The sequence below is a fragment of the Anolis sagrei genome, chromosome X (assembly GCF_037176765.1).
Source record: "Anolis sagrei isolate rAnoSag1 chromosome X, rAnoSag1.mat, whole genome shotgun sequence".
NCBI classification, from domain to species: Eukaryota; Metazoa; Chordata; class Lepidosauria; order Squamata; family Dactyloidae; genus Anolis; species Anolis sagrei.
The window spans coordinates 100,903,866-100,927,074 of record NC_090034.1 but is presented as its reverse complement, the minus strand read 5'-3'; the positions used below and the strand labels follow the sequence as shown (position 1 = coordinate 100,927,074).

General features: G+C 44.1%; 1 protein-coding gene across 15 annotated transcripts in view; it reads right to left on the bottom strand.

The window, feature by feature from the left end:
- LOC137094954 (ryanodine receptor 1-like) overlaps positions 1–23,209 on the bottom strand; it is a 259,348-nt gene that overhangs the window by 160,900 nt on the left and 75,239 nt on the right. For all 15 annotated transcript variants that reach the window (XM_067460970.1, XM_067460976.1, XM_067460973.1 and 12 more), the window contains 10 exons: positions 23,057–23,135; positions 21,084–21,196; positions 18,663–18,756; positions 17,336–17,432; positions 8,996–9,070; positions 7,417–7,573; positions 7,117–7,281; positions 3,839–3,960; positions 2,989–3,175; positions 2,745–2,880 (listed from right to left, as the gene is read on the bottom strand). In XM_067460970.1, coding sequence (XP_067317071.1) covers positions 2,745–2,880; positions 2,989–3,175; positions 3,839–3,960; positions 7,117–7,281; positions 7,417–7,573; positions 8,996–9,070; positions 17,336–17,432; positions 18,663–18,756; positions 21,084–21,196; positions 23,057–23,135 — 1,225 coding nt within the window. The remainder of the gene's footprint in view (positions 1–2,744; positions 2,881–2,988; positions 3,176–3,838; positions 3,961–7,116; positions 7,282–7,416; positions 7,574–8,995; positions 9,071–17,335; positions 17,433–18,662; positions 18,757–21,083; positions 21,197–23,056; positions 23,136–23,209) is intronic.

Genomic DNA, 23,209 nt, shown 5'->3' with positions numbered 1-23,209 from the left:
TCTTGTCTGTTTGAGGCAAGTGTGAATGTTGCAAATGGCTACCTTGCTTAGCATTTAATGGCGTTGCATCTTCAAAGCCTGGCTGGTTGCTGCTTGGGGGAATCTTATGTTGGGAGGTGTTAACTGACCCTAATTGATTCTTGTCTGGAATTCCCTGCTTTTTGAGTGTTGCTCTTTATTTACTGTCCTGATTTTAGATTTTTTTTTTAATACTGGTAGCCAGATTGTGTTCATTTTCATGTTTTCCTGCTGTTGAAATTGTCCACATGTTTGTGTGAAACTGTCTATTTGCCTTCAAACAGACAAGACTATGAACCATCGTGGAGATTAAGATCCTCCGGGGAAGCCCTGCTTTCCATCCCGCCATTGTCACAGGCATGATTGGTGAGGACGAGAGACAGGGACTTCTCGGTGATTGCTCCCCAGCTATGGAACTCCCTTCCTGGTGAGATCAGGTCGGCCCCCTCCCTCCTGTCCTTTAGAAGGATGGTAAAAACTTTGCTGTGGGACCAAGCTTTCGGGACAGGGCAATAAAGCGGCAATAGGTAAGATGACCAGGCCAATTAGATTTGATGCGAATGACTAGGACGGTTTTAAATGGTGTATTTTAATATCTTGATAAATGTTTTTTAAGGTTTATGTATTGTATGTTATGGTATGATAAGAAACAAAGATGGCAGGGACCTAACAGAAGCTGAAGAGATCAAGAGAAGGTGGCGAGACTATACAGAAGATCTGTATAGGAAGGATAATAATATTGAGGATAGTTTTGACGGTGTGGTGAATGAATTAGAACCAGACATCCTGAGGAGTGAGGTGGAATGGGCCTTAAGAAGCATTGCTAACAACAAGGCAGCAGGAGACGACGGGATTCCAGCTGAACTGTTTAAAATCTTAAAAGATGATGCTGTCAAGGTGATGCATGCCATTTGCCAGCAAATATGGAAAACACAAGAATGGCCATCAGACTGGAAAAAATCAACTTATATCCCCATACCAAAAAAGGGAAATGCAAAAGACTGCTCCAACTTCCGTACAGTGGCCCTTATTTCTCATGCCAGTAAGGTAATGCTCAAGATCCTGCAAGGAAGACTCCAGCAATACATGGAGCGAGAGTTGCCAGATGTTCAGGCTGGGTTTAGAAAAGGTAGAGGAACGAGAGACCAAGTTGCCAATATCCGCTGGATAATGGAGAAAAGCAGGGAGTTTCAGAAAAACATCTACTTCTGCTTCATTGACTATTCTAAAGCCTTTGACTGTGTGGATCACAATAAATTGTGGCAAGTTCTTAGTGGGATGGGCATCCCAAGCCACCTTGTCTCTCTCCTGAGGAATCTGTACAAGGACCAAGGAGCCACAGTCAGAACTGACCACGGAACAACAGACTGGTTCAAGATTGGGAAAGGCGTACGGCAAGGCTGCATACTCTCACCCAACCTTTTTAACTTGTATGCAGAACACATCATGCGATGTGCGGGGCTTGATGAATGCAAGGCTGGGGTGAAAATTGCTGGAAGAAACATTAACAACCTCAGATATGCAGATGACGCCACTCTGATGGCCGAAAGCGAGGAGGAGCTGAGGAACCTTCTAATCAAGGTGAAAGAAGAAAGCGCAAAAGCCGGGTTGCAGCTAAACGTCAAAAAAACCAAGATTATGGCAACAAGAATGACTGACAACTGGGAAATAGAGGGAGAAACCGTGGAGGCCGTGACAGACTTTGTATTTCTAGGTGCAAAGATTACTGCAGATGCAGACTGTGGCCAGGAAATCAGAAGACGCTTACTTCTTGGGAGGAGAGCAATGTCCAATCTCGATAAAATAGTAAAGAGTAGAGACATCAGACTGGCAACAAAGATCCGCCTAGTCAAAGCCATGGTATTCCCTGTAGTCACCTACGGATGTGAGAGCTGGACCTTAGGGAAGGCTGAGCGAAGGAAGATCGATGCTTTTGAACTGTGGTGCTGGAGGAAAGTTCTGAGAGTGCCTTGGACTGCAAGAAGATCCAACCAGTCCATCCTCCAGGAAATAAAGCCCGACTGCTCACTGGAGGGAAAGATACTAGAGACAAAGTTGAAGTACTTTGGCCACATCATGAGGAGACAGGAAAGCCTAGAGAAGACAATGATGCTGGGGAAAGTGGAAGGCAAAAGGAAGAGGGGCCGACCAAGGGCAAGATGGATGGATGGCATCCTTGAAGTGACTGGACTGACCTTGAGAGAGCTGGGGGTGGTAACGGCCGACAGGGAGCTCTGGCGTGGGCTGGTCCATGAGGTCACGAAGAGTCGGAGACGACTGAACGAATAAACAACAACAACAATTGTATGTTAATCTGTGTCCTGGCATTGAATGTTTGCAGTGTATACTCTGTGCTCCGCCCTGAGTTCCCTTTGGGGTGAGAAGGGCGGAATATAAATGTTTTAAATAATAAATAAATAAACAAATAAATAAGAGTTCTTTCTTCTACCCTGGTCAATCCACAGATATATAAACCTCACTTGCCTAGTTTCCAACAGACACCTCAACATCTGAGGGTGCCTGCCATAGATGTGGGTGAATTGTCAGGAGATAATGCTTCTGGAACATGGCCAGGAAAGCTCACAGCAGGAAAGCTCACAGCAACACAGTGATTCTGGCCATGAAAACCTTCAACAACACCTAAATAACTCCTACTATATTCTCAGAAGCACTTCAGAAGTGTGCCTGAAAGTGAAATCCTACAGCCCAGGTCTTCGCCTCCATACCGAGAAGCTCATACAACAGGTTGACAATCTCCTTCCAGGCCTCCGCTGCTTCCTCGCCCGCAAACTCAGCAAAGTGCGCGGCAGTGGTGTACACATTGAGACGGTCAATGCAGTTCAGAACGAGGGTGATCATCCCCTGCAAAGCAACAGAAAAAACGCTCAGGCCGCGTAGTGATGCTGCAAGCCCACCTGGGAGATTGCAATCTGTCCAGTGTGTTGCTGTGTTTAGCACCCCATTGCTCACCTCCTCCTGGAAGAGGTTTTGCCTGTTTTTGAGAGAGCGGAGCTTGGTCTGTTTCTCCTCATGCTGAAGCTCTTCTTCCGGGTGCTGGAAGTAGTTGATCAAGTCCTGCAAGCTGAGAATCATCCCATCGATGGGAAGATTCACTGGCGTGCTTGATTTAATTTTTCCGCTCAGTGTGTCCAGGCCCCTAGACAGAGGGAAAGAACAGCAAGAATGAGAGAGGATCAAAGGCTGTGGAGACTGGGAATAATTGTCCTTTCCAAGTGATCGCAAACAAGTACAGTCAGCCTTCACATTTGCCGGTCTAACTTCTGCAGATTTCATAAATATATGAACTCTAGGAATCTCCTGTTTCCTTCAGGGTGATTCTACGGCTGGAGGTTGACCATGGAAATTTGCTGGAGAACCTAGAACGGTGGTTCTCAACTTTCCTAATGTCTCAACCCTTTAATACAATTCCTCATGTTGTGGTGACCCCCAACCATGGGGGTCTACAATGGAGAGCACCTTGGATAGCTCTACAATGGATTTGCCACTAGTTGCAATTGTTAGGGAAAACTACCCAAAATATAGCAGAGCACCCAAAAACAAACAGGATACTAAAAATTGAGCATTCAGCTCACAGCAAACAAGCATAATATGCCATTGGTTGTGGTTGTATGACTTCTAATAAGGTCATGCCTTTCCAAAGATCATAAAATCTCCAAAAGGTTATGGAGATTTTCATTTAACAAAATGCACTGACTTGGAAAGCTATTGTCCATGTTGTCGGTGGTGCCCAGAACATAGTCTGTAGCACAAGGGCTAACATTTTACTATACTGAGGAGTACAAATATCCTCAAGACCTACTTGATGAATTGGTTATAGAGTCCAGAGGTGCTGTAGATCATCCGGGCCGCCTGAGACTCCTCATGCTGGCAGCGGGTCAGCGAAAGTGCATCATCCATGTGCCCTTCTTGATGCAAGATGGCCTGGGGAGGATATGAAGGCAGACAGATAAGGAAGGGTATCTTCTCAATCAACACTACTACCAGAGCCAAACTCCACAATGCCACTACAGCAGATTCGAGAAGCTGGCTCTACGGCTACCAACATGGAAAGAATCGGGCTATGAAGTTGAATTAATCTAATGCTGAAGTTGAGCTGCTAAAGCAGGTATGGGCAAACTTGGGCCCTCCAGTTGTTTTGGACCAACACTCACAATTCCAAACAGCCTCAGACCCTTTCCTTTTCCCTGGCTGAGGGGGAAAAGGAAAAGGCCTGAGTGTTAGGGATTCCTCTTCTTCAGAAGAGGAAGGACAGCAGGGAAGAGCTCAGGAATTGGAAGAGGAATCAGACAATGATGGAGAGGCGAAAGGAGAGGCGAAAGGAGACAGAGCACAGACAGCGTTCAGCTAGAATAGCTGCTAGAAACACTGTGCTAATTGGGAGACTCCCTAGCACCTCCTGTATAGGGAATTCAGGGCTATAAATCAGAAGCAAGAGACGATGAGGTCTTGCAAGTGCCCACATTTCTGGAGAAGCAAAAGGAGACACAGCACAGACAGCATTCAGCTAGAATAGCTGCTAGAATCGCTGTACTAATTGGGAGAAGCCCTAGCATCTCCTGTATGGGGAATTCAGGGCTATAAATCAGAAGCAGGAGACGATGAGGTCTTGCAAGTGCCCACATTTCTGGAGAAGCAAAAGGAGACAGAGCACAGACAGGGTTAAGCTAGAATAGCTGCTAGAAACGCTGTGCTAATTGGGGGACTCCCTAGCACCTCCTGTATGTGGAATTCGGGGCTATAAATCAGAAGCAGGAGACGATGAGGTCTTGCAAGTGCCCACATTTCTGGAGAAGCAAAAGGAGACAGAGCACAGACAGCGTTCAGCTAGAATAGCTGCTAGAAACACTGTACTAATTGGGAGAAGCCCTAGCATCTCCTGTATGTGGAATTCAGGGCTATAAATCAGGAGCTTTCGCTGGTAACAACGACTCTGATGCTCCAATGGAACCTGCTTCAAGTCTGCTTCTGAGGATTTAGTGGTCATTGCCCGTTGTCTGATGTAAGACTACTGTTTCTTTTGGGATTTTATGTTGTTGTTGTTCATTCGTTCAGTCGTCTCCGACTCTTCGTGACCTCATGGACCAGCCCACGCCAGAGCTCCGTGTCGGCTGTTACCACCCCCAGCTCCCTCAAGGTCAGTCCAGTCACTTCAAGGATGCCATCCATCCATCTTGCCCTTGGTCGGCCCCTCTTCCTTTTGCCTTCCACTTTCCCCAGCATAATTGTCTTCTCTAGGCTTTCCTGTCTCCTCATGATGTGGCCAAAATACTTCAACTTTGTCTCTAGTATCTTTCCCTCCAGTGAGCAGTCAGGCTTTATTTCCTGGAGGATGGACTGGTTGGATCTTCTTGCAGTCCAAGGCACTCTCAGAACTTTCCTCCAACACCACAGCTCAAAAGCATCGATCTTCCTTCGCTCAGCCTTCCCTAAGGTCCAGCTCTCACATCCGTAGGTGACTACAGGGAATACCATGGCTTTGACTAGGCGGATCTTTGTTGCCAGTCTGATGTCTCTACTCTTCACTGTTTTATCGAGACTGGACATTGCTCTCCTCCCAAGAAGGAAGCGTCTTCTGATTTCCTGGCCACAGTCTGCATCTGCAGTCATCTTTGCACCTAGAAATACAAAGTCTGTCACGGCCTCCACGTTTTCTCCCTCTATTTCCCAGTTGTCAATCATTCTTGTTGCCATAATCTTGGTTTTTTTGACGTTTAGCTGCAACCCGGCTTTTGCGCTTTCTTTTTTCACCTTGATTAGAAGGCTCCTCGGCTCCTCCTCGCTTTCGGCCATCAGAGTGGTGTCATCTGCATATCTGAGGTTGTTAATGTTTCTTCCAGCCATTTTCATCCCAGCTTTGCATTCCTCAAGCCCCGCACATCCTCGCATGATGTGTTCTGCATACAAGTTAAAAAGGTTGGGTGAGAGTATGTAGCCTTGCCGGACGCCTTTCCCAATCTTGAACCCGCCTGTTGTTCCGTGGTCAGTTCTGACTGTTGCTACTTGGTCCTTGTACAGATTCCTCAGGAGAGAGGGAAGGGGGCTTGGTATGCCCATCCCACCAAGAACTTGCCTCAATTTATTATGATCCACACAGTCAAAGGCTTTAGAATAGTCAATGAAGCAGAAGTAGATGTTTTTCTGAAACTCCCTGCCTTTCTCCATTATCCAGCGGATATTGGCAATCTGGTCTCTCGTTCCTCTGCCTTTTCTAAACCCAGCTTGAGCATCTGGCAACTCTCGCTCCATGTATTGCTGGAGTCTTCCTTGCAGGATCTTGAGCATTACCTTACTGGCATGAGAAATAAGGGCCACTATACGGAAGTTGGAGCAGTCTTTCGCATTTCCCTTTTTTGGTATGGGGATATAAGTTGATTTTTTCCAGTCTGATGGCCATTCTTGTGTTTTCCATATTTGCTGGCATATGGCATGCATCACCTTGACAGCATCATCTTTTAAGATTTTAAACAGTTCAGTTGGGATCCCGTCGTCTCCTGCTGCTTTGTTGTTAGCAATGCTTCTTAAGGCCCATTCAACCTCACTCCTCAGGATGTCTGGTTCTAACTCATTCACCACACCGTCAAAACTATCCTCAATATTATTATCCTTCCTATACAGATCTTCTGTATAGTCTCGCCACCTTCTCTTGATCTCTTCAGCTTCTGTTAGGTCCCTGCCATCTTTGTTTCTTATCATACCAATTTTTGCCTGAAATTTACCTCCAATGTTTCTAATTTTCTGGAAGAGGTCTCTTGTCCTTCCTATTCTGTTGTTGGGATTTTATAAGAGACTTTAATTTTGTGTCTGCCTTAAGACTTGCTTATTTTTGTTTGCATTTTTCAACTGCCTTTGATGTTCCTTTGTGTTTGCTGAAGTAAAGCATTTTTCTTTTACTTTCAACATTGTATTAAGGGTGGTTTTTGAAGGGCAAATCAGGACACTGAGACTGTTAGGAATTGTGGGAGTTGAAGTCCAAAACAACTGGAGGGCCCAAGTTTGACCATGCCTGTGCTAAAGGGTTGCACATATTTTGTGTATCTGTTAGGTTCAAGCCCATCAGCTCAGCTGGCCAAGACTTACCCTTCTTTTAAGCAGCCCCAGGCGCAGTGCCTTGGCATCAGCCGCCGCATACGTCACCCAGAGACCACTGTCGACATGCTGCACAAAGCACATGGACTCGCCATACTTGATTTCTGGAGCTCCCATTCCTTCCACATCCCGTTTGGGGGCAACATCTAACTTTTCCTAAAAGGACAAGAAATAAACGGGGAGACCACTGTAAGCTGATGAAGCGTATTCACAATCAAGCTGAAACTCAAGGGAAATTAAAAATAAATGCTTCAATGTGGTAGTCATTGCTTATAGGGGAACTCTTCTCACCTTCGAGGCCCGGAAGCAAAAAGCGGTGGCTTTGGTGTTGGCTTTCTCCGCGTCCACTACAACCAGCCCCTTTTCCTCTGTCAAGGCCAAGTAGTGGCCTGTGGTGACGTGACGGACACGGAAAGGCTGGCCCCACTTCATGTGGCTACCACTCCAGCTATTGGGACAGAAAGTAACTTCTTATTCAAAGAAATATGGCATGTTCCCCATCATAATTACTTCTTAGGTTATAAAGAGAACCATACTGTGTTGTCGAAGGCTTTCATGGCCGGAATCGCTGGGTAGCTGTGAGTTTTCCGGGCTGTATGGTCATGTTCCTGAAGCATTCTCTCCTGACATTTCACCCACATCTATGGCAGGCATCCTCAAAGGTTGTGAGGTCTGTTATGACATTTATTATTTTACTCTATTTTTATTATTTTACTCTATTGTTATTATTACATTTGTAATTTCACTTTATTATTATTATATTTGTTATTTTACTCTATTATTGTTGCTATTATATTTATTATTTTACTCTATTTATTTTTATTACTACATTTGTAATTTTACTTTATTATTATTATTATTATATTTGTTATTTTACTCATTATTGTTGTTATTATTACATTTATTATTTTACTCTATTTATTGTTATTATTACATTTGTAATTTTACTTTATTATTATTATTATTATTATATTTGTTATTTTACTCATTATTGTTGTTATTATTACATTTATTATTTTACTCTATTTATTGTTATTACTACATTTGTAATTTTACTTTATTATTATTATTATTATATTTGTTATTTTACTCATTATTGTTGTTATTATTACATTTATTATTTTACTCTATTTATTGTTATTATTACATTTGTAATTTTACTTTATTATTATTATTATTATATTTGTTATTTTACTCATTATTGTTGTTATTATTACATTTATTATTTTACTCTATTTATTGTTATTATTACATTTGTAATTTTACTTTATTATTATTATTATTATTATTATTATATTTGTTATTTTACTCTATTATTGTTTTTATTATTACATTTATTATTTTACTCTATTTATTATAGTTTCCAACATTTCACAGATATATAACCCTCACTTACCTAGTTTCCAACAGACTTCACAACCTCTGAAGATGCCTGCCATAGATGTGGGTGAAACGTCAGGAGAAAATGCTTCTGGAACATGGCCATACAGCCCGGAAAACCCCCAGCAACCCAGAACCATACTGGTTCAGACTAAAAGCCTATCTTATCCAGTAACCTGTTCCCACAGCAGTCAACCAGAGTCTGATATGAAAGCTTCACGAAATAGGAAAGCTGCTGTTCTGGTCCATAACTCACAGAAATCATCTGTAAGATATGGCCTCAAATACTAATTCTGTGAAGTTCTGGAAATCCCATTAGCAAGACACTCTGGACAAGGTCTCATGATGCTTTGGCACATGCTGGGGTTCTGACAAGGCCATCCTTTCCAAAATACTTGGACTCAATATAGCTCACAACGTAATTAAAACACAGATACAACTGAAAATGTCACAAATGATATTATTAAAATAGACTCAAACCAGTACTCACGTGATTCTTAAGGGCTCCAAACGCCAGAGCGACCGAGCTTGGGAACAAACAGCTCCACCTTCATAGTTCACCACTCTGTAAAAGTTAATTGGGGAAGAGAGGAAGGTCAATGGGGACAGTTTTAGGAAGTACATACAACTGCATTTGTATCTGTTCTTCCCTGTTATCCAATCCCATCTCCCATTTCAGCTATAAAGCTCCCTAAAGATTACCGTATATACTCGAGTATGAACCGGGTTTTTCAGGGGGTTTTTAGGCTGAAAAAGCCCTCCTTGGCTTATATTTGAGTCAAAGTTTATTATTTTACTTTATTATTGTTATTATTATTATTACATTATTATTATATTTACATTATTTTACCCAATTATTTTTTACTACATTTATTATTTTTCTCTATTTATTATTAATAATAATAATAATAAATTATTTTCCTCTAATTATTGTTGTTATTATATTATTTTACTCTACTTATTGTTATTATTACATTTATTATTTTACTCTATCATTATTATATTTATTATTTTACTCTATTTATTTTTTATTACTTTACTATATTTATTATTATTGTTCTTACATTTATTATTTTATTCTATTTATTATTGTTGTTGTTATATTTATTATTTTACTCTATTTATTGTTATTATTACATTTATTATTTTACTTTATCATTATTATCTTTATTATTTTACTCTATCTATTTTTATTATTTTACTATATTTATTATGTTGTTGTTATTACATTTATTATTTTACTCTATTATTATTAAATTATTATTATTATTATTATTTACCGCATTTATATACCGCCTTTCTCAGCCTGAGGCAACTCAAGGCGGTTCACAGTCGGCAGCGATTCAATGTCATAACAATTATCAAAATACAGTTAAAACCATTTTAAAAGCAATTCAACATTTAAAATGTAATATAAAAGAAACAATAATGTCTATCAAAACAAAATCCTCGGTGTCTCCTTACTAAAATCGCTGTCCAATTGCATCATCAGTCATTCCATATATTTGTTTCTATCTAATGATGCTCCATTAGCAAAAGCTTGCTCGAAGAGCCAGATCTTAACCATTTTGTGGAATGTTAGAAGAGAGGGAGCCTATCGTATATCCCTGGGAAGGGCGTTCCATAGCCGAGAGGCCACCACTGAGAAGGCCTGTCTCTTGTCCCCGCCAAACACATCTGCGAGGAAGGTGGGATTGAGAGCAGGGCCTCTCCTTTATTTATTATTTTACATTATTATTATTATTATTATTATTATTATTACTATTTTACTCTATTTATTTTTTATTATTTTACTATATTTATTATTTATTTACTTACTTTGCTTGTATACCACAGTTTCTCAGCCCGTAGGCGACTTAACGCGGTTCACAAGAGCAAAAAGTCAATCCAACAACATACAGAATTTAAAAACCATTAACAACATAATATACAGGATAATGACACATCAATAACAACACATTAACGTCTCGTAACTAGAATCGTGATCCAATTCGTCATCCATAATTCCGTTTCCTATATTCATCGCTATTACTGTTGTGGTTCAGCACCAACGTGATGGGAATGGGAGTGCAGATGGGATTGAGAATAGTGCAGATGTGGGCTCTCAGCTTTCTTCCCATGAATTTAGAGACAGGTCTGTGTCTTCAATGTCTTCACAAGATCGGAATGTGAGTGATAAGGCAGTTGCTGGGAAGCAAGGTCAGACAGTCGGTGGGATGCAAGGCCGGCAAGGCCGCGCAGGCCAGGTGGTGAGAAGGAGTGCACGGCTGGCAGAGAAGGGTTGACCTCATCTGTGGGAAAACTGCTCGTTAAGGCTTGTTTGATGTTTGCTGTTTTGCTGTGAAACGTGTAAGTAATCTGCCTGGACAGAGATCCTGTGTTAGTTCAACGTTGCAATATGGCTTGCAGTAGCCCAGTTCGGGGCTAAGGATTTAGCAACAGCCTGCTTCGTGTAACCTTAAGCTGCTTCCTGGTTTGGGGCTTCTGGTTTTGCTTCATGTCTTCTGCTTAAGCTTCCAAGGAACATATTGGACTTATTATTTTGTAACCACTGAATCTTTTACTGCTTTTACTTTGATTGTTTTCAATAAACTCTTTTACTTCTCAAGATTGGCTGGTTTTGTCTGAGTAAGCAAGGTGAATCTATTCTGAGGTACAACAGTTTGAACTAACCACCAACAAAGTCCTTGCTTCTCCCAGCCACTATGAATCCCGCTGAAGCTCAAGCGATGCAACAACAGCTGGTGACCCTTCAGCAGCAGATAGCAACGATGCAAGGGCAAGCAGCAGCCAACCCTCCGGTTCAACCGCTAAGGACTCCCATGGCGTTGCCTAACAAGTTCTCTGGAGACAGCCAACGGGTCAAGGACTTCCTGGGGCAGTGTGATGCCTATCTCACAGTGCGGGCAGCGGAGTTTCCAGATGAAGCCGCCAAGGTGGGCTTTGCCTACAGTCTGTTGGAGGGCCCGGCCCTCTCCTGGGCCACCGCGTTACGTGAGGCTGCTTCCCCTGTGTGCAACACCGCCAAGGCTTTTATGGATGAACTGCACAAAGTATGGGGAGGCCAAGTGCACCGGGAGATGGCGGATCGTAAGTTGCGAGCGCTCAAGCAGAAAGAAGGACATTTGGCCGAATACATTTCAGAATTTCGTGTTTTGCAGCGGGAGCTTGCCTGGAATGATGCCGCCTACATGAGTGCTTTCAAGGCGGGGCTCACCCAGGAGATGCAGTTGGAGGTGGCCCGTTCCGCTGTCCCAGCCGATTTGGAGGAGTTGATGTCCCTGTGTATCCGGGTAGATGGGACTATGACTACCCAACGCCATATCCTCGCCGGCTCTCGGCCAGTTGGTCGAAGGGGGGCCGATGCAGGGATACCACGTCGCTTGGGACCGCCGCCAGCTCATGTGCTTGACGCAGAGGAGCCCATGCAGTTGGGTTCCATGCGCCCCAAAATCGATGCGGCGGAAAAGGCGCGGAGACAACGGCTGAACCTGTGTTGGTATTGTGGGGGCAGTGGACATTTCTCTCGGGAGTGCCCCGTAAAGAAGAAGATGACCCCTCGCCTGGCGGGGGCCTCTGGTTCAGCGGAGGCCGTGGCGCCCCCGGCCCAGAGTTCGGGTGAGCAGTGGGCCGAACAGCCGGCGGGGGAAGGCAACGACCGAGTTTAGCTGGGCTCGCTGACTCGGTCTCCATCCCGTTTCCAGAGCCCGCCACTGGGATGCTGTTCTTTCTGTTGGTTTCGTTTTGTGTGGCTCAAAAGACTCCCACAGCGGTGCACGCCTTGGTCGACTGTGGGGCCACTAACAATTTCATGGACAGTCGGTTTGTGGAACACCTTGGATTACAATGCTTAGACCTTCAGCCTCCCCGGGATGTACAAAACTTTGATGGGCGCTCGCTGAAAGCCGGGCCGGTCGCTCGCTATACGGCGCCCGTACAGATGAAGGTCGGGGACCATATGGAAGAGGTCTCCTTTTTGGTCACGGACCTTCCACACGCTGTGGTGCTGGGAATCCCATGGCTGGCCAAGCACAACCCGACCATTTGGTGGTCCCAGAAACAGTTACGATTCACTTCGGCCTTTTGTAAAGACCATTGCGGCGGGGAGCGGAAGTGTCGGCTCGCAGAGGTTGCCGCACAGGCTACGGGCCAGCTGCCCGCCAAATATCAAGATTTCTGGGACGTTTTCAGCGAAAAGGAGGCGGAGAGACTTCCCCCCCACCGTCCGTACGACTGCGCTATTGACTTGATTCCGGGCGCCCCGATTCCGCGTGGGCGGTTGTATTCTCTCTCGGAACCGGAGCTGGCAGCTCTCCGGGAGTTTTTGGATACCAACCTACGTAAGGGGTTCATTCGTCCTTCGCAGTCGCCGGCCGGCTCCCCAGTTTTGTTCGTCAAGAAGAAGTCAGGGGAGCTGAGACTTTGTAATGACTATCGAGCATTGAACAACATTACGATCAAGAACCGCTATCCGCTTCCCCTCATCCCGGAGTTGCTCAACCGGTTGCGAGGAGCTCGGATTTTCACCAAATTGGACCTAAGGGGGGCTTATAATTTGGTGCGTATCCGGGAAGGGGACGAGTGGAAGACAGCCTTCCAGACCCGTTTCGGGAGCTTTGAATACAGAGTTATGGGTTTCGGACTCTGCAACGCTCCAGCCACGTTCCAGCACTTCGTCAACGACGTCTTCCGCGATTTTTTAGACCGTTTTCTAGTCATTTACCTGGACGACTTCCTGATTTACTCGACGAATCCCCGTGACCACACTCAACAGGTGCGTGCGGTGCTTCAGCGCCTGAGGGATCATGGACTGTACGCGAAGCTGGAGAAGTGCGCTTTCGACCTAGAGGAAGTAGACTTCCTGGGACACCGCATCTCGGCGGAGGGAATCTCCATGGACCCCACTAAAGTCTCCGCCGTGTTGGAATGGAAATCCCCTGGGAGCAAAAAGGACATCCAAAGATTCATGGGGTTCGCCAATTATTACCGCAAATTCATCCCCGACTTTGCTCGCTGGGCGGACCCTATTACTCAATGCCTGAGAGGTAAACGGCCGTTCCTATGGACTGAGGCGGCTGAAAGAGGGTTTCAGCGGCTCAAAGAACTTTTCACTTCCCAGCCTATCCTGCAACATCCGGATCCTACTAAGCTGTTTGTGGTGCAGGCCGACGCGTCGGATGTGGCGGTCGGGGCAGTGTTGCTACAACCTGCGGGGGATCATCTCCAGCCCTGTGCATATTTTTCTCGACAGTTGACTGCTCCAGAAAGAAACTACACCATTTGGGAAAAAGAGCTCCTAGCCATCAAGTCCGCGTTTGAGACTTGGAGACATTGGCTAGAGGGTGCTCCCCAACCAGTGGAAGTTCATACGGATCACCGCAATCTGGAATATCTCCGTACGTCCCGGAAGTTAAACCAACGACAGCAGCGTTGGGCATTGTTTTTTGAGAGATTCAACTTCCGAATTTGCTACGTGCCGGCGGCCCAAAACAAACAAGCAGATGCTTTGTCGCGCAAGCCGGAATATACTCGGGGCCAAGAAGACTCCTCAGAGTCCTGTATTTTGCGGCCAGAAAACTTTGCATTTACCAACACAACGAGGCCCCCTTCGACTTTGGCTGAAAGAATCCGGGCACGGCAGCAAGAGGACTTGTGGGTGCAAGAACAACTGGAGGCCGGATTAAAGTTCCCATTTCAAGAAATAGATGGGATGCTGTGTCATCGTTCACAGGTCTATGTGCCGCTTGGCCCCGAGCGGGAGGAAATCTTAAAACTATGCCATGATACCAAGCCGGCGGGACATTTTGGGATTTTTAAAACACTGCAGCTAATACTGAGGGACTTTTGGTGGCCCAAGATCCGGCGAGAGGTCGAGAAATATGTCAACGGCTGTCCTGTTTGTCACCGCGCCAAGAATCCTACTGGCAAACCGGCTGGTTTGCTACAACCTCTGCCTACTCCGAGTCGGCCCTGGGAAATTGTGTCGGCCGATTTCATCACGGATTTACCGGAATCCCAAGGTTTCACTACCATTCTGGTGGTGGTGGATCTGTTTACCAAGATGGGACACTTCATTCCCTGTGGGGGAGTGCCTACTGCCAAAGAAACTGCCGATTTATTCCTAAGCCACATTTTCCGTCTTCATGGACTTCCAAAGAGCTTGGTGACCGACCGTGGGGCTCAATTTACTTCGCACTTCTGGAAGGAGATACAACGACAGTTAGACATCGCGAGTCGGATGTCGTCGGCGCATCATCCACAGTCTGATGGCCAGACCGAGAAGACCAACGCCACCCTTGAACAATACTTGAGATGTTTTGTCAATTATCAACAGGACAATTGGGCCTCGCTTCTTGCTGTAGCCGAGTTTGCCTACAACAATGCTACTCACGGGTCGACTAAAGAGGCCCCGTTCTTTGCTAACTATGGATACCACCCCCGGTTCTTTCCCTCCGTGATTGGGCCTGGGGAGGTCCCTGCTGCTACCACTTGGCTGCAGGAGCTCTCAGCGATTCAAGAGATCTTAAAGACTCAGCTTGAACAGGCAAAAGAGGATTACAAACGGATGGCAGATACCCATCGTCAATCAGGTCCACCGATTCAAGTGGGAGATCGTGTTTGGCTGTCCACTAAACATCTGCCTATCCAACGCCCCTCTCGGAAGCTGGACGCACGGTTTGTGGGACCATACCCAGTGGTGGAACAGTTAAATCCTGTGACCTTTAAACTAAAACTTCCGCACGGCATGCGGATTCATCCAGTTTTCCATCGATCTTTGCTGCGACCCGCCACGGAAGTCCGGCCGGATGCTGGCGGGGCTCCTCCGCCCCCCCCGATTCTACGCGATGGCGAGGAGGAGTTCGAAGTAGCGGACATTTTAGACTCTCGTCGTCATCACCGCAAGTTACAGTACTTGGTGGACTGGGTGGGCTATGGGCCTGAGGAGCGCTGTTGGGTGGATGCTCGGGATGTTCATGCTCCTCTCCTAGTGTCCCGTTTTCACCGGGCCTACCCGGCCAAGCCCGGGCCGGTGGGGGGCCCTCGGGGGGGCCCTAGGGGGGGGGATAGTGTTGTGGTTCAGCACCAACGTGATGGGAATGGGAGTGCAGATGGGATTGAGAATAGTGCAGATGTGGGCTCTCAGCTTTCTTCCCATGAATTTAGAGACAGGTCTGTGTCTTCAATGTCTTCACAAGATCGGAATGTGAGTGATAAGGCAGTTGCTGGGAAGCAAGGTCAGACAGTCGGTGGGATGCAAGGCCGGCAAGGCCGCGCAGGCCAGGTGGTGAGAAGGAGTGCACGGCTGGCAGAGAAGGGTTGACCTCATCTGTGGGAAAACTGCTCGTTAAGGCTTGTTTGATGTTTGCTGTTTTGCTGTGAAACGTGTAAGTAATCTGCCTGGACAGAGATCCTGTGTTAGTTCAACGTTGCAATATGGCTTGCAGTAGCCCAGTTCGGGGCTAAGGATTTAGCAACAGCCTGCTTCGTGTAACCTTAAGCTGCTTCCTGGTTTGGGGCTTCTGGTTTTGCTTCATGTCTTCTGCTTAAGCTTCCAAGGAACATATTGGACTTATTATTTTGTAACCACTGAATCTTTTACTGCTTTTACTTTGATTGTTTTCAATAAACTCTTTTACTTCTCAAGATTGGCTGGTTTTGTCTGAGTAAGCAAGGTGAATCTATTCTGAGGTACAACAATTACATACATTATTTTACTCTATTATTATTATTATTATTATTATTATTATTACATTTATTATTTACTCTATTATTACTGTTATTATTACATTTCCATTATTTTACTCTGTTATTATTATTTTATTACATTTATTGTTTTACTCTATTATTATTGGAAGGATACACGAGCAGATTTACATTGAAGAAGTTTAGAATAATGGTTTAATCAGAGCTGTTCAGTCTTATCTTAAATTACAGTTTCATGTAAATATTCAAAAACATTTAACCCACTGATGCCTCAATTAATGTAATTTTATTGATATCTATCTTTATTTTGAAATTTACCAGTAGTGTTGTATTTCCCATCCTCGGCTTATTTATTAATAGAGTAAAATAATAAATGGAGTAATAATAAATAGCATAAAATAATAATAATAATAATAATAGAGTAAAATAATGGAAATGTAATAACAGTAATAATAGAGTAAATAATAAATGTAATAATAATAAATAGAGTAAAATAATGGAAATGTAATAACAGTAATAATAGAGTAAATATTAAATGTAATAATAATAAATAGAGTAAAATAATGGAAAGGTAATAACAGTAATAATAGAGTAAAATAATAAATGTAATAATAACAATAATAGAGTAAAATAACAAATATAATAAAAATAAAGTAAAATTACAAATGTAATAATAACAATAAATTGAGTAAAATAATAAAAATAGAGTAAAATAATAAATGTAATAACAACAATAATAAATAGAGTAAAATAATAATAACAGAGTAAAATAATAAATGTAACAACAACAACAATAATACGTTTTCCTAGTTTTTTGTGGTAAAATAGGCACCTTAACTTATATTCAGGTCGGCCTATACTCGAGTATATATGGTACATCTGTTGCTGCAAACAGAGTTCAAAATATATGTACAATTAACTCAGCAGGGGAGGGGGAGATGTAGGAATAAAATCCCATTTTTCCCTGTAGATTCAAGCCAGAGCAAACTCCTAGTTTGTGTGTGTGCTTCCTCATTAATAACTTTTGCCATCTCGACCACATTCTGATGTTGCTTGACCATATGTGTCCCTGTTTTCACCTGTGAAATGTTGGAAGGTACGACACAGCCCCATATGTCGTGCTTACCTGCGCTGCTCTTCATTTGGATCTGTCGTAGCGATAGTAAGGCACTCATCCATGTGGCCATGGAAGAGACGCATAACGTGGCCTCCCGTTACATACCCTGTACACATAGGAAAGAGAAGGAGAAGTGAACAAGTGGCCACAGGAAGGAAATCCAGTAACCAAGTGTACAAAGGTTGCTTTAATAATTTTACATGTAATATCGCAGTAAGGTAGGGATGGGCAACTATGGGAGGCTACTCAACACCTTGAACAATTCCATCAGCCTCCGAAAAATCCTGCAAATCTCTTGGGACGATAGGTGGACAAATGTCAGTGTGCTGGAAGAAGCAAAGACCACCAGCACTTAAGCGATGCTCCTATGGCATCACCTTCGCTGGACTGGCCATGTCGTCTGAATGCCCAATCGCCATCTCCTAAAGCAGTTGCTCTACTCCAAACACAAGTACGGAAAATGCAATATTGATGGACAGGAAAAGAGATTGGACGATGGGCTGAAAAAGTGGCATAGACACAGAGAACTGGGAAGCCCTGGCCCTTGGGCACTCTAACTAGAGGTCAGCTGTGACTAGCAGTGCTGTGGGATTTGAAGAGGCACGAATGGAGAGAGAAAGAGAGAAATGTGCCAAGAGGAAGGTGCATCAAGCCAACCCTGACCGGGACCGCCTTCCGTCTGGAAACTGATGTCCTCACTATGGAAGAATATGCGGATCAAGAATATGGCTCTCATAGCCACCTATGTATCCACCGCCAAGATCATACACTTGGAAGGCAATTATACCCAGAGAATGAGGGATCACTTAAGTAAGTCTGCATTAACTCTGTATGGCTTGCCACCACATTCTCCCCTATAAACTAAAATAATCTTATTTTGCCCACAAATACTCCTGAACTCCTTCTAGGAGACACAAGGAGCATTTACATCATGTTTTATGGGCTTCCTGAGACTTTTTTTTCAGCTACACAAAGTAACTAGAAATTAATTGTGGTGGTGAGAAGACAAAAAAGTGGTGAAGATACTCCCTCCGCACCACCTGAGAGCCGTTCAGCAGTGGAACTCTCTGCCCCAGAGTGTGGTGGAGGCTCCTTCTTTGGAAGCTTTTAAACAGAGGCTGGATGGCCATCTGTCAGGGGTGATTTGAATGCAATATTCCTGCTTCTTGGCAGGGGGTTGGACTGGATGGCCCATGAGGTCTCTTCCATCTCTTTGATTCTATGATTCTCTTGGAGGGTGTTTGGGACAAGAGAAGAAAAACCCAAGCCTCAGTTCTGATTCATAAAAGTGGTCACCAGACTTGCCACAGTTGCCCACCCCTCATGACAGACACACCTTCTTCACAGCAGGAGCAGATGGGGTTCATGTTCCAAAGAGTTTGCATGAAGGATGCGTCGGCTTGAAGCTCTCCACTGGCTGTGGACAGGTGCTGGAAATGAAGAAAGAAACCACTGAGAAAGAAAACATATGGGAGCAGGGTGCCAAAAGTGAGGAAGGGAGAGAATGAATGGGAAACTTTCAAGTTCCAAAACCTCACAACCTCTGAGGATGCCTGCCATAGATGCAGGTGAAACATCAGGAGAGATTGCCTGATGACAACAGTGGTTCTCAACTTTTCTAATGCCGTGACCCCTAAATAAAGTTCCTCATGTTGTGGTGACCCCCAGCCATATTTTTGTTGCTACTTCATAAATAATTTTGATACTCTTATGAATTCTAATGCAAATATCTAATATGAAGGATGTGTTTTTATAGTTACAAATTGAACATAATTAAAGCATAGTGATTAATCGCAAAAACAATACATTTGGGGGAGTATGGACAACGGATGATGGGATTTACAGTACCTTCAACCAATTCAGCTGTGACTTCCACAGACCACAGAGATCCTCCACAAATTACAGACCTGGACCAAACTTGGCACATAGAACTCCCATGACCAACTGGAGGAGTTTGGGAGGAATTGACAGTGATTTATGGGAGATGTAGTACACCTACATCCTGAAAGCACTGTGAACAAATGACTATGGATCTGGACCAAACTTGGCATGAATACTCAATATGCCCAAATTTGAACAATGGTGGAGTTTGGGGAAAATGGATCTTGACATTTGGGAGTTGCAGTTGCTGGGATTTATAGTTCCTCTGCCATCAGAGAGCATTCTGAACTACAACAAAAATGGAATTGAAGGAGCTTGGCATACAGAACTCCCATAACCAACAGAAATTACTGGAGAGTTTTGGGGTTATTTTCCTGACATTTGGGAGTTGCTGGGATATATAGTTCCCTCCAATCCAAAAGCATTCTGAACTCATGCAACCATGGAATGGACTCAAACTTGGCACAGAGAACTCCCTCCACCCATTCCTTGGAGGGGGCGGGGCAGCCAAGGCAGTTTTGCGACCCCTCAAAAATGGCCTAACAACCCCCCCAGGGGTCGCGACCCCCAGGTTGAGAACCGCTGCTCTAGAACATGGTCCAAAAAAGCTACAACAACTCAATTTCCAAGTTGCCACTGATTTTATTTATTTACTTATTTATTTACAGTATTTATACCCCACCCTTCTCACCCCGAAGGGGACTGAGCAGCTTACAGAACATACGGCAAATATTCAATGCCAATTATACAATTAACAAGGACAGACAACACAAACAGGTAAAGGCAGAGTTTCCCATCTTGTACCGAGGAGCTTTCCTCCGATCGATGTTCTTAAGGGCATCTTTATTACCTCCCCGCTAAAAGTGGTACCTACTTATCTACTTGCATTTCTGCTTTCGACCTGCTAGGTGGAAACGTGAGATGGGGTTAACGGTGAGTGCTCACCTTGACCCAGGCTTGAACTACCAACCTTACGATCGGCAGGATTTTTCTACAGCACAGCAGTTTTGCTTGCTATAGCCAGTTATGAAGTAGCAACTCCCACAAAAAGTGGTACCTATTTATCTATTTATCTTCATTTACTTATGAAGTAGCAATTCCCACAAAAAGTGGTACCTATTTATCTACTTGCATTTCTGCTTTCGACTTGCTAGGTGGGCAGGTGAGATGGGGTTAACGGTGGGTGCTCACCTCGACCCAGGCTTGAACTACCAACCTTATGTTCGGCAGGATTTTTCTACAGCACAGCGGTTTTGCTTGCTATAGCCAGTTATGAAGTAGCAACTCCCACAAAAAGTGGTACCTATTTATCTACTTGCATTTCTGCTTTCGACCTGCTAGGTAGGCAGGTGAGATAGGGTTAACAGTGGGTGTTCACCTCGATCCAGGCTTGAACTACCAACCTTATGTTCAGCAGGATTTTTCTACAGCACAGCGGTTTTGCTTGCTATAGCCAGTTATGAAGTAGCAACTCCCACAAAAAGTGGTACCTATTTATCTACTTGCATTTCTGCTTTCGACCTGCTAGGTAGGCAGGTGAGATAGGGTTAACGGTGGGTGCTCACCTCGATCCGGGCTTGAACTACCAATCTTATGTTCGGCAGGATTTTTCTACAGCACAGCGGTTTAGTCTGCTCTAGCCAGTTATGAAGTAGCAACAAAATCATTTTATGGTTGGAGGTCACCACAACATGAGGAACTGTATTAAGGGGTCGCAGCATTAGGAAGGTTGAGAAACACTGCCCTAAGCCATTAAACCTCCTGATCAGAGCATCTCTGAGTGAGAGTCTATATGGAACATACACACACGCACATTATTAAAATGAAGTTCTCCTGCATGAATTGACCACTCCACCCGACCCAAGAATACACTCACCAGGTACCGCTCAGAAGAGACGCTCACAAGGATGAGGTCATCACCGACGCGCACCTTCTCCCCTTCTGATCGTTGCTTTGAGGCTGGATGGATGGTCCACCAACAGGCTTCTCCTGATAGTAGCAGGAGAGATGATTTATGGATAAGTATGTATAAGAAAGAGAGAGAGAAGAGCATGGTAGGCAGTTTTGGCAGGTTTTTTGAAATAACAAAAAGGTATTGTGAATCAGCCTGTGTTTGTGTTTCAGGATCCTGATGTGGGAAATGAGGAGGGAAATGATGAGAGAAATGATGGTGTCGAGGCTGAGGTACAAGATGGAGATGGTTTGGTCAATGATTTTCATGCAGACAATGACAGAGAGGCCCCAGTGCAAAGGGCAGTTTCTCATGGGAATATCCCTGCTGGGCCTAGCAATGATGGTTCACTCCCTCTCTCTGTGAGCTCTCAAGATTTGGGTTTGGAAAACAATCTGACACCTGGGAATTTTAATGAGCAGCCAGATAGGGGGCTGAAGAATAGGCGGCTGGAGATTAGCCAGGATCGACAGCAAACTCAGTGTTTACGTCACTCTGAAAGACTTTGCCTGATAAGGGAGTAAATGTGGGGGAAAGAGAAACCAATTTCTGAGTTTTGGGATATAAGGTTTGCCTCAAGTGGAAACCTATTAGATCAGGCATCGTTTGGAAATCAAGTTCATGTGCCATGGAAATCCTGTTCAAGGGGTCTTGTTCTTGTGGAGTTTTTTTAGCCTTATGGATTGTTTTTGCATCCTGTTGATTCCTATCTGGATAATTGCTGTCTTGGATTGCTTTTATATCTGTTTCTTCACTCTTCGTGTGGTGTGTTTCAAAGTCAGAGGGCTTTTTCCTGATCTGGAGTGCAACAAAAGGGACAACAGCTCTTAAGAAGTGTGTGTTCTATCTAAATTCCAAATGAAAGGATGCAGTTCGCTTACCCACATATTCCTCTGTAAAATTAATGCATTGTTTATTTATTTATTTATTCATTTATTTACGGCATTTCTACCCTGCCTTGCTCATCCCGGAGGAGACTCAAGACGGCTTTACATAGAGGCAACAATTCAATGCCTTAAAACATTGATGTGTTGATGTGGAGGGTGTCTGGTTTGCCTACTCTGGAATAAGCAACATATAATTGTCCTTCTTTAGGGGTCCCTTTCAAATCTATGATACTATATCTGTGTGTGTGTGAATCATATATATCTATCTATATCTATGGCTGGATGGCTCTTTGTCAGGAGGGCTTTGATTACATTTTCTTGCCCTGGTGAAGAGAGTTGGACTGGATGGCCTTTAGTATTTTCTGTTGGTCATGGGGGTTCTGTGAGGGAAGTTTGCCCCAATTCTGTCGTTCGTGAGGTTCAGAATGTTCTTTGATTATAGGTGAACTATAAATCCCAGTAACTACAACTCCCAAATGTCAAGGTCAATTTTCCCCAAACTCCTTCTGTGTTCATATTTGGGCATATGGAATATTTCTGCCACGTTTGGTCCAGATCCATCATTGTTTGAGTCCACAGTGCTCTCTGGATGTAGGTGAACTACAACTCCCAAACTCAAGGTCAGTGCCCACCAAACCCTTCCAGTGTGTTCTGTTGGTCATGGGAGTCCTATCTGCCACGTTTGGTTCAATTCCATCATTGGCGGAGTTCAGAATGCTCTTTGATTGTAGATGAACTATAAATCCCAGCAACTACAACTCCCAAATAACAAACTCAATTTTATGAGTGAAGGACATACATTGGATTGTTAGATGTATGCTGTCCAATTTTGGTGTCAGTTCGTCCCGTGGTTTTTCAGTTATGTTAATCCCACAAACGAGCATCCTACCGACTGTTAGGAATTGTGGGAGTTGAAGTCCAAAACACCTGGAGGGCCAAAGTTTGCCCATACCTGCTATAAGCTATCAGACCTCCAAAGAAGGGACATCCCATCCGTGCACAGCCACCTACCAGTTGCATCTTCCTGCAGGCCCACGTCAAAGGCGAGTTTATCCGTCAAGGAGCGGGATGTGGTTAAGCAGCTTAAATACTAACAATTGGAATGGAAAGAAGATAAAATAGTACTTTTTGAATTCATTGACATCACATAGATGAAAAACAAAC